Source organism: Felis catus, chromosome C1, assembly GCF_018350175.1.
Source record: "Felis catus isolate Fca126 chromosome C1, F.catus_Fca126_mat1.0, whole genome shotgun sequence".
NCBI classification, from domain to species: domain Eukaryota; kingdom Metazoa; phylum Chordata; class Mammalia; order Carnivora; family Felidae; genus Felis; species Felis catus.
In genome coordinates, this window is record NC_058375.1 from 28,000,207 (window position 1) to 28,011,908 (window position 11,702).

An 11,702-nucleotide genomic window follows, 5' to 3' on the forward strand; every position below is an offset into this window, starting at 1 on the left:
GAAGCAAACCAGGCCTGTTCACGTCTGGCCGCCCCGCGAGCAAGCGTGCTGGGGTTTCTCTGAAGCTCCCTCCTTTCACACTGTCGAGCAGTTGTCTGCTTGGAGAGCAGCGACCCCACACTTCACTCGCGTCATGAGCTCCAGCATCACCTTCTTGTTCTCTGCTGTACGTTTTTACTTTGATGGGCAACCATTTCTGTAAATTTCAATACTTCTAAAACCTACGAATCCTCTTTCCCTCCAGCCACTCAGACTTGAAATCTGAGCCTTGGCTAACAATTCTGGTCTCCTTGGGTCCTACTATCAGTCACCACTTCTGCTTTTACCTCCAAAATCTTTTCCACACTTATCTCTTCGTTTCTTTCTCTGCCTGCATTAGTATGTTTTCTCTCCACCCGCACTGGCTGCTAGGCTAAATTTCAGCAGTTGCCATTTTCCATATGACGCATCCTGTCTGTGCTTTCCAACTGTTTGCCAGATCGTAGTCTAAGTGCTTGGCATGGCATTCAAGACTCTCCACTCTGACTGTAACTACCTTTTTAGAGACATCTTCAGCACTCCCCCATTTCCCCCTAATGCAGCAGAACTCATCTATCTCATTGGCTTTGCCCGCTCAGTGGAACAGCACATCTTCTTCATAACCACACCTACTACTGCAAAGTCTTGCCCTGACAGCTCAAGTCCTTCCCATTCCTTCTCTAGTCCCCTTCCCTTCCCAGCCAAGTTCTCAAAAGTAGTCGAGGGGCACCTGGGTAACTCAGTTGGTTAAGTGTCTGACTTCAGCTCAGGTCATGATCTCAGGGTTTGTGAGTTGGAGCCCCACATCTGGCTCTGCACTGACAGTTTGGGGCCAGCTCAGAGACTGCTTGGGATTCTCTGCCTCCGTCTGCCCCTCCCCTGCTTTCTCTCAAAAATAAATAAACATTAAAAAAAAAAAGTAGTCAACGCTCACAACTTGAATTTCCTTAACATCCTCACTCCGTACCTCACTGCAACTTGGATTCAGTTCTCTCCATCCCATTGAAACTACTTCGCCATGAAGACTGTGGTTCTTAACCAACATTTCAGTATTGGATGCTATATGGTCATTGAAAGGTGGCAGCCCAAGGCTTTGATTTGATTTTGCCTATCTGCAGTTTTAAAAGGGGAAATAATTGGGATAGGAATGTATCAAGCAGCTATACCTGGCCTTTCATACATCATGTTAACCTGCCTGATTGCTAAAGGCATTTAAGTTTGCTGTAACATAGACTCCTTCCATGGTGTCTCAGGCCATTTTTTTTTTTTTTTTTCCCCTAGGCAATGTGGTAAAATGAGCAGAACACAGGCTTGGAATAAAGATGGACGTGGGCTTGAATTCAAGGCCTGCCTCTAACCAGCTGTGTGAACTTGGACAAGTTACTAACCTCTGAGCCTCAGTTCTCACATGCTAAAATAAGGATAATTGTGCCAATACGGGATGGTTGGATAGAGAAGGTGACTTAAAAAAATTTTTTTAATGTTTATTTATTTTTGAGACAGAGACAGAGCATGAACGGGGGAGGGTCAGAGAGAGAGGGAGACACAGAATCCGAAGCAGGCTCCAGGCTCTGAGCTGTCAGCACAGAGCCCGATGCAGGGCTCGAACTCACAGACCGCGAGATCATGACCTGAGCCGAAGTCGGATGCTCAACCGACTGAGCCACCCAGGCACCCCAAGAAGGTGACTTAAAAGATTAGATGATACTGTGCCTACAAGCACTTACAACAATGCTTTTCTCATAGGGTCTGCCCTGTTGTGTCCCTTTTCTCAACTTCTCCGCTGGTCCCCTCATATGATGGCACCTGGCCCTCCAGCAAGTATCTCCATGTAGCTGTGTCCACTCCAAGTCCTGCCCCATAAAGGGCCTTCCCCGCTGTTCCTGGAGGTGTTATCTGAAGAGCTCGTCTGCTGTTCTGGGCCTCTCATCCCACTTCTGATACTGCGGGACCCCAGCCTCTCTGTCCTACCTTCACTTTACCATCCCCCACCCCTCAGCTGCTCCTGAGTCAGGCTATGCCCTCAGAGATCATCCTTCCCATCCTGACATGGCCCTTTCTTTTTCATTTACACTCCCTCCTTGGGCAATTTCACCCACACCCATGGTTTCACTCACCATCTAAACATAACCTGTAAACTTGTGTCTAGCTTAGGCCTCGCTGCAGTCCTGGATCTAAGTTTCCAACTTCTCCTCGGACGTCCCTTTAACACAACTTTCCCCTGTTCTTTCCTCCATGGCTTCCCGTCTCAGAATGAATTCCAGAATCTTTTCCCCGCTGTCGTGGACTGAATGTGTACCTCCCCCAATTCACATATTGAAGCTCTAACACCTAACATGATGGTATTTGGAGGGACCTTTAGGAAGTAATGAGTCAGATGAGGTCGGGAGGGACCTTTAGGAAGTAATGAGTTAGATGAGGTCGCGAGGGTAGAGTCTTCATGATGAGATTAGTGCTCTTATAAGAGGAAGAGATCTTTCCCCCCTCGCAAGTGAGGACATAGTCTGAAAGCGGCCATCTGCAAGTCAGGAAGATTCCTCAGCAGAAACCAAATTGGCCAGCACCTAGATCTTGGACTTCCTAGCCTCCAGAACTTTGAGAAAATAAGCTGCCATTGTTTAAGCCAGTTTATGGTTTTTAATGGCAGCCTGAGCAGACTAACACACCCAGAAAGGTCCAGATTATCTGGTGTCTGCTTTTCCCTCTGACCTCATCTCTTCATTCACTGTTTTAGACACAGTCTCCCTTGCTTCTGCAAACCTGCCAAGCACGCTCAGACGTCAAGGCCTTGACACTTCACTTGGTATGAATGGGTGAACTTTGCAGGAAAAGGGGTACTCGTAACTCCCCAGAACTTACAAGGAATGTTTTGCGTATGCGCAGTTTCTCATGGATAGGACTTGTAGCTTTTATCAGATTCTTAACCTGAACACCAGCAGCTCTGCCCCCCAAACAATAAAGTGCTCTGATCGCTCCCCCTCTGATCCCCCGCCCTGCACTGCTGCTGCTTAACCATCTAAACAGACCTGGTGCTGTCTTCACTCCTTTGGTTTTAAACCACGACTGTCTCCCCACTCCCCAGAGGGCGGCCAGCATATCAAGCCTCTCACACCCCAGCTTCAACTTCCCTGTCAAGCTCTATTTCCTGTTCCCAGTGTTCTCTGGACACAGCTTGCACCTGCTGACTTCTTTGCCTGTGTACTTGCAATTCCTTCGGCCCAGGACACCTTCCCACCCCATTTCTGTCTGGTGAGCTTCTACTTCAACTTCCAGGGCCCTGTCCAGAAGGCAGCTCTTACAGCCGGCTTTCTCACTTGGCCGCCAGCCAGCCAGCCAGCCAGCCAGCCGGCCACACTTCCTCTGTGCTGCTGTGTGCTCAGTCTCCCCTCTGCAGGAAGGAGGTGGACAACAGGGCGCTGTTTATGTGAGTGTGTGTGAGGGGTGTTGTGAGAACGTGTCCTCAGGTGTGTGAGGGCAGAGGCTCTGCCTCCTAAAACCCTGGGATCCCAGAGCTGAACGAACAAACAAATTCCCCCTCCTTGTCCTCCGCGCACAGAGCCCCACCTTCTCTATTATCCTTTAAGGCAGAAAGACAGAACTCTAATACAATTTATTGGTTTTCTTTGATTGCCTCTGGTCCGGCTCTGGAAGGGCTCTCCGGGTTCTTCTGGCCTTGTTTCCGGGCTGCCGCTGCTGCAGCTTTTAAGGCCCTCTTTTGCTTCTTCAGCTTCTGTACCTCCTGGAAAACCTGGGGATGAAAGGGAGCAGGAAGAGACTGTAACCCTATGCAGAACCTCAGACTTGGAGCAGCTGGGGTGAGAACGGACTCCCCCGGATGCTCACGTCAGCCTTTCTCCACGGGGCTGACGGCCTGGGAGCCTCCTCAAGGCTTTGGGGCCAGTTCCACGCCTCGGTCAGAAACAGACTACCCTCCCTTCTGATCTCTCCACCACAGTCCCAGAGTGGGGCCAACGAAAGCAGCAATTCCGACTCGTACCCGAATGCACAGCGCCTTCTTGGTCGCCCAGCGGTGGTGGGCTTTCCGGTGGTATGGAGGGGGGAAGGTGTACTCAATCCCCAGCTCCCTGCAGATCTTCTCAAAGACACTATAGTTGGTCTTACGGAGGTTTTTGAGCATCTTGTTCCTCTGGTCGATGCTCATCAGCAGATAGCGCTTATGGGTTTTGTCCTGCGAGAGAGTTGGTATATCACTTTTAGTGTCCTATTTAAGTGTGAGCCACTATACAGTAACAAGGGATGGTCATTCCATCATCTCATTGAAACCTCCCAACAATCTTATGCAAATGTCAGTGCAACTCTCAGGTAGGTACTGTCATTGTTATTCCCATTTTACAGACGGGGAAAATAAAGGCTCAAAGATGTCACCTGATTCATAGGAGGTCCCAGAACTGTGCCAGGCAGGGACCTTGTGTGAGGTCAGGTCTTGAATCCACATCTATGGGTCTTACTCCAAGTCTCATGCTCTTTCCCCTACGCCACCTACTCAGCCTCCCCACAGCTCAGCAAAGTGTCAGCTGGGCTGGAGAGGAGGGAAGGTCTGTGCTCCTCTGTGAGGGCTGCTGTTCACATTCCAAATGAGCAAAACTCTCCTCGCCAAGAAGCAAGATCAACCTGCTCCAGGGAACCCTGAGGTGCCGCCCATGCAGAGCCGGACCACTCTGTATTTATTAAAAATATGGGCAGCTGCCTAAATTACAGTAGCTCTGTGCCCACTGCTGTGCTGAGATACAGCATCATGGTTAAGGATATGGGCCCTGGAGGGGCACCTGGGTGGCTCAGTTAAACATCCAACTCTTGAATCTCGGCTCAGGTCACGATCTCAGTTCATGAGATTGACCCCCCGCCCCCCCCTCCCCCCCCCCCCGGCAGCGTGGAGTTGCTTGGGATTCTCTCCCCACCCCCACCCCCTGCCCTCTCCCGCTCGTGTTCTCTGTCTCAAAAAACACAAACTAAAAAATCAACTTAAAAAAAAAAAAACAAAAAAACCCAACTACGAGATAATAAACTTGTGTTCTTTGCAAAACAAACAAATAAAAGAAGAATATGGGCCCCAGAGCAAGACCACCTAGTTTCAAGTCCTAGCACATCATTTCTCAGTGGTGTGCTTTGAGGAATAACTTAATCACCCCACGCCCAGATTACACCTTTGTAAAATGGGATAGAAAGATGGTTCTAAGGGTTAAATGAACTGATGCACGTGAGGTGCTCTGCACAAGGCCCAATACTTCATATGACCATGCTGGTGCTTTATTATTTCACCTAGTCCTTGCAATCCCATCAGCAGGTACTACTACGTTCCCCACTTTACAGACAGGAGAACTGAGGCTTGGGCATGTAAAGTAACTTCCCCAAAGTCACACATCTGGTTAGCGGAAATAGCAAAGCTGAGATTTGAACCGAGTGCCAACCTGACTCCCTTCCTGCATTCTAGACATACTGAGCACCCACTATGTGCCAGCCGCTGCGGTCATGCCCTGAAGTCTGCATTCTTGACCACTGGTGACAGCACAGCACCGTAAGGCTCCCATTTTTCCACTGGCGGCAGGAGGGGAATGTTTTTTGCACCGCAGCTGAGGGCCGGGCACCCTGGCGTTGTGGCCATCTGGCTTCTCAAGTTGCTTCTCTGGACCCAGAGCCCTTCACCTCTCAGACTCCTCTCCCCCGGCTGCTGGTGTTTAGCTGGGAGCAATGCCCAAGGTTTACCTTTCGGTGTTTCTGCCTGTGTTCTTCATAATTGCGGATCTTGACGGTCAAAGCAACAACTGAAACCACAAACCACAGAGGATGAGAGCTGGCACAGAGGAAGGAAGGGCCCGGGCCGGGGTTATGTTTTAAGACCTCAAGGAATAACAATCACCAGTGCTCTTGTGTAGCTCTCTACAACTCCCAAAGCACTCTGAATTTCAAGATCTCAAAAGACTTTGGACTCTCTTTCCTTCAGAAAGCAAAGTCTAAGGAAGGCAAGTTCCTTAATCTTATGAACGTATCATCCCCAAACCATAGCACATAGCATTCTTTTTTTTTTTTTTTTAAATTTTTTTTTTAACGTTTATTTATTTTTGAGACAGAGAGAGACAGAGCATGAACGGGGGAGGGTCAGAGAGAGAGGGAGACACAGAATCTGAAACAGGCTCCAGGCTCTGAGCTGTCAGCACAGAGCCCGACGCGGGGCTTGAACTCATGGAGCACGAGATCATGACCCGAGCCGAAGTCGGCCGCTTAACCGACTGAGCCACCCAGGCGCCCCAGCACGTAGCATTCTTAATGGTAAAACTTTAGAGCGTTCCTGTTGAATTCAGGAATCAGTCTACTGTCCATGCTATCATTGTTAATCATTCAATGCTGCACTGGTAGTCCTACCCAATGTAGTAAGACTAGATTCCCAAACCATCAAGGGTCTACTCCTTGCCTCTGCCCTTCCAGTGGCTACCTTTCTGTTTTTTGACTAGTGAGTTTTCAAATTCTTTTAATGTTTATTTATTTTTTGAGAGAGAGAGACAGAGTGCGAGCAGGGGAGGGGCAGAGAAAGAGAGAGGGAGACACAGAAGCCGAAGCAGGCTCCAGGCTCTGAGCTGTCAGCACAGAGCCTGACGCGGGGATCGAACCCACAAACTGTGAGATCATGATCTGAGAGCCGAAGTCGGACGCTTAACCAACTGAGCCACACAGGCACCCCTCACTAGTGAGTTTTCAGAATTACCAGCTCTCACTCATCTCCTAAACTCTTGCAATATCCTTCCTTAGGTAGCCTCATATTTGATCCCTGCCTTTATTGCAAAGACGGGGGCAAAGGCAGAAGCGGAAGGTGGCCCCAAGGAGATGCTGTCAGTACAGCAGGCCCTTCCTGGACACACAATAAGTTCTGGCAGCACTGTGGAGTGAGATGGAATCTTGGCCCTGACCACTTGCCCCTTTACACCACCTTAGCTGCAGAGTAGAGGGAGACACAGAGACAAGCTTTGGTTCCTGAGGAAACTCTCCTGAGCTCACACAGAGGTATGAGGTGGGATCTGGGCGCTGACTCTAGCATCACAGAGTCCAATTTTCATCACTCTGGGTCCTTCTTGTCTCTCCCTTTATTAAGTCACATCTAATACCTAGTGTACTTGTAGACAAGAGCCCTGGATCAAGTACCAGCTAGCAGACCCCCCTCCCCTTCCCGCCGCTCTCCCACTCCCCAAGGGTCCCCTGACCAACTTCGAGCCTCCAGGGAGCTGGTGTCCTCAGGGTTTGCCACAATCTTCTTCATCAACTGCTCTTGCTTGACTTTTAGCTTCTCCTTCTGTTGAGGATAGAGACAGAGAATCTGTGTGGTCTGCCAGCCCCTAAGAGCTAGCCTTCATACCACACAGGCCCTGGCTACAGTCATAGAACCTAGGCCATGAAGTTCAGCGCCTGGCTTCACTCTGTTCATCAGGGCAAGGCCTTTGGTCAGCACGTAGCTATTCACATCTAGGTGAGTCCAAGGCCAATGGCAGGTGAAATGGCTTGTTGGATGAATGTCTCCAAACCTTGCTCATTCATTCAGGCATTAGATCATTACTGAGTACCTACTGTTTGCCGGGTGCTAGGGATACAGTGAGAGAACAAGACCGTCCCTGCCCTCGAGATGCTCAGTCTGGGGGATGGACGAGTGGTCACAGAATGACACTGGGATAAATACTGTGACTTGAGAAGCCTGGGGTGGTGTTACCACGGTAGGAGGAAGTCCCAGAGGAGAGGACTAGGAGAGGCCGGGGTTTTGCACAGGTCACTTACCTGGTTGGCCATTTCCAAAGACAAGAGTCTTCTTACAACATCGTCAAACCTGTGCGGAAACCAGAGCAATGAGAGACAGGTGTGGGGGGACGGGGAGGAAGGGGAAACGATGCTGTTTCCATTTTAGTTTGAAAAGCAATTACGGTTAAAAAAAAAATTTTTTTTTTAATATTTTATTTTTAAGTAATCTCTACATCCAACGTAGATCTCTACGAGATCAAGAGTCTCATGCTCCACCAACTGAGCCAGCCGGGCGCCCCTGAAAATTTCTTTTATAACAAAAGAGTCTCTGTGGAAGCGGGGAGCCATTTCTCGGGGATTAACAGTCAGCATGAATCTGATGTGCTGCGCTGAGAACATGGAACGATGTGATAACTACACAAAATTGGGGCTGTCCGTGTGAGTGTTCCAGGCCCATCACAGGGAGGGCAAAGGGAAGATTTTCATTTCAGCAAAAGGTATGGTTCAATCTGTCTTGAGACATTTCAATTCTATAATCGTTTTCTTCTCATGTCACACAGGACAGCTCCTAGGGCATAGGGCAGGGACTGGGCAGAAGGATCCCGGCTTTGGTGTCTTTCAGCTCCGTCCCTTAGGAGCTGTATGACATAGGACAACTTGGTAATGTATAAAAGGGGGACACTGTTTCTTCCCTCAGAGGGCTTTTTTGAGGATCCAGAGATGAGAGATTTCACAACGACCCATAAGGTATGTTGCCTCCTTGCTAACTAAACCAGAGTACAAAAAAAGGCAAAAAATTGAGCTCCATGAATGCCATTCTGCCCTGCCACTCACCCTCACCAAGCCTGGGCTTCAAGAGTCCTCTGCCTGATTCTATAACCAAGCTTCAGATACAGTGGGCCAGGCCGGACCAGTCACTGTCTTCCCTTCCTCCTCCTCACTCCTCTTAGGGCACCCTACCTCATCAAAGAGATTTCTTTTTGCTTACTTCTCAATTCCGGGAATGTTCTGGTAGTCTTTGAGCAGCGTGGAAGGGGGCAGGTCATCTTCTTGGCTGCGCTGGACTGTCAAGTGTAGGGATGGAAAACACCAAGAGTCAACTCTCACTGCCCACCCCCTCAGTTCTGGCTTTTGTCACCAACTCCGTGAGGCACCCAGGGTCTCAAGCAAAACACCGGATATCTCTGGGCTCAGCTTCTACTCTGCAAACGCCGCAGGCAACTGTCTTGATATTTCACGCTGGGAGTAGATTGCCTTTCCTAAGATCCCATATTGTGCCTCCACCTCTTACATCTCTGACTCTACAGTTATCGAATCCCCTACCAGGATGGGGCCTTTTGTGGACGGACTGAGTTTGACTCCTTTTGAATCCCCGGTCTGGTCCATGGCCTCATGTAGAACAGGTACTTGACAAACGCTTGCTGGCTGACTGCATGAATGAAATAAGGGGATTGAGGAGGGGCCCCTAGCTTTAGGACACCTGAAATGTAAGCACAAATCGGAAACCCTCGACCTCGGGCCTCGGTGTGTGTCCTATTCCCTCGGGGATGAGGGAGAGGTACAAGGGTGATAACTTGTCCTCTCCAGTCAGACCCTGCTCTGCCGCTGTGTACATAATATTAGTAGCAATAAATGCTAATATAGACTGCATTTATTGCGCTCGGTGCTAAGAATGCTTTTCATGTGTTATCACTGAATCCTAACAACAATCCTCTCGAATAGATAACTTCTACAATCATTTTAGAATGTGACTGCAGGAAGTAACTTGCCCAATATCATGTGCCCAGGAAGAGAGATCTCTTTAGTAAGAGAGATGCAGACTGCCTTGGAACGGGAAACCAAGCCCTCCACCACGGAAGGGTAGACACAAAGTGTCTACCTAGACTCTAGGTAGGCCTGGGTACGCCCAGCACGCCCTCCCCCTGCTAGCTCACTCTCACTCAAACCCAGTCCGAAAGCTCCCGCTCCGGCTCGCCACCCCCACCCCCCACCCGGTCCCGGGCAGGTTTCAGGTTACAGCCTTTTGACAAGGCGGACGTGGGGGTTTTCTGCTCAGGACCTCTGGCCCACCCCCATCAAGTGGTTCTAAGTAGCCACCTCTGTCCCCTTGGCCACCCGGCGTCCCTCCAGACGTCCCTCTCTCCGCGGAAATCCCACCCCAAGAGCTCCTACCTGGTTTCTGGATGGCATATCCGCGAACGGCCGGAAGGATAACACCTGTGCAGAAGAGAGAGGGCCGAGGCCCATCTCCTTAAACAGTCCAGCCTCGACTCCTTTCTGTGGCCCCTGCATTTACCCTTCCTGCAAGGTCTTGGCGCTTCGGCGCCTAGCAGCCGCCCCATTTCTTCCGCACCCCGCGGCCCCACGCCTCTCCCACCTCGTCTTACTTCTTCCCCACCCAATGGCCTTTCTTCCCCATCCTCGTCCCGCGTGTCCCCCATCTCCGCCCAACCCCACCTCCCTGCTCGAGTTGCTTAGGTTCTCAGCTCCTCACCTCCAGGAGGGGAGGGAAGGCCCCACTGGCGGAAGGGAGGCCTGGCGCACGCTCCGCCCGGCAGCCCGCGGACTGGAGCCTGGGCCACTGCCTGGGTCGGAAGCGACCTCAGCGCCCTCCACGCTGTTCTCAGCATGCCGACTTGTGACCCCGCGGGGCCGGCGCCACCGCCGCCGCCGTCCCTTTTGCGGCACGGACCGCTTTACAAGGGCGCCGCCATGCTGGCTCAGGCTCGACCAATGGAGTGCAGTTGCGAGACCGGAGCAGATGAAGACCGAGAGAATGGATGGGAAAGGCAAGACCCGGGGTGCGGCGCGATTGGGTCCAGGGGAGAGGTCCGGTTAGCAGCCGTGCGGGGCTGGGGGCTGGGTGATTGCGGGCCTGGTCAGTGGTGTCCGGTGCTGTATAAATTCTAAGATGCCATCTTCCCCCTTGGGCATCCCGCCCTTAATCCCACTCTATGTACTTGGCCTCGGGCCCCGGTCATTTTGGAGGCTCCCGTGGGGCCTGCCGTATTCTTCTCCCCCAACCTAGTGTTTCCACCTCCTCTCCTCCTGTATTCCACGACGAGGCCCCCTAAGAACTACTGGGTTCCAGCCTCCTCTCGGGCAGCCTGGTAAGCCTCGTGATGAAGGTCGTTGATTTTGGAATGGGACAGTCCTGGGCTGAAATCATAGCTCATTTTACTCATCAGTATTTACTCACTGTATGATCCTGTGGGCAAGTCACTCCACCTTTCTGGGCCACGGTGTACTCATTCATCACATGGGAATGGTAATAACAGTATCAGTTTTTTGCATTGTTGGAGGATTACCTGAGGCAGTTGTGTGCCAAGGACCCGCTATATAGTAGGCATTTGATAAATATTTGCTGTGTTAATATTGGTGAAATGAGGGGTGTAAGGACAACTACAAATTAAAAGTAGGGAAAATAAATTTTTGATGACACAAAAATAAAATTTTAATCCTCCCTGGTGCAAAGAGGGAGAAAGCTCTTCTCCCCTTCACTTTGCTTAAAGCATTTACTTTTGAAAACTTGTAATTGTGAATTCTTTCTCTGCCCTTTTGAGGCACTCGTAAATCTTTTTAAAAGCTAAATAAGCCTCTTGCCAGTTTTACAACATGTTTTTCTCAAGGATCTGGGAGCCATGTCTTGAAATGTAATCATTAAGGGAGGCAGTGGCCCCGTCTCCCAGTTTCTGCCTGCCTCTGAGTTGCAAACCTGACTCTTCTCATAATAAAGATATGAGAAATTTAGTTTTCTTTTGGGTAAAGACAATTAGTAAACTTGCGTGGCTACCCCATTTACCAGGAGAATTTAGGATGAACTCTGTGTGACAAAGACAGATGGTGTCATTGAGGACAAGTTACTGTTTATCTTAAGAAAATGTATGCAATAACCTGTATCCACCTGGCTATATGCAAGGGTAAGACTTCTGTCTTTTCAAGCT

General features: G+C 50.2%; 1 protein-coding gene across 1 annotated transcript; it reads right to left on the reverse strand.

Moving 5' to 3' along the window:
• Window positions 1–3,609: 3,609 nt before the first annotated feature.
• MRPS15 (mitochondrial ribosomal protein S15) lies at window positions 3,610–10,498 on the reverse strand. Its single transcript, XM_006934579.5, has 8 exons — window positions 10,253–10,498; window positions 9,931–9,975; window positions 8,747–8,822; window positions 7,798–7,846; window positions 7,237–7,321; window positions 5,743–5,801; window positions 4,016–4,207; window positions 3,610–3,766 (listed from the first exon to the last, which is right to left on the reverse strand). The coding sequence occupies exons 1-8, from the start codon at window positions 10,386–10,388 to the stop codon at window positions 3,629–3,631; spliced, it is 780 nt and encodes a 259-aa protein (XP_006934641.3). The 5' UTR covers window positions 10,389–10,498; the 3' UTR covers window positions 3,610–3,628.
• Between the last annotated feature and the right edge of the window lie 1,204 nt (window positions 10,499–11,702).

Bases quoted from the DNA above. Each gene is read 5' to 3' on its own strand.
- MRPS15 (XM_006934579.5), bottom strand. From the start codon at position 10,388: ATGCTGAGAACAGCGTGGAGGGCGCTGAGGTCGCTTCCGACCCAGGCA. The intron at 9,976-10,252 runs GTGAGGAGCTGA...TCTTCTGCACAG, and splicing joins CCTTCCCTCCCCTCCTGGAG to GTGTTATCCTTCCGGCCGTT. The intron at 5,802-7,236 runs GTTGGTCAGGGG...TTGTGGTTTCAG, and splicing joins CAGCTCCCTGGAGGCTCGAA to TTGTTGCTTTGACCGTCAAG.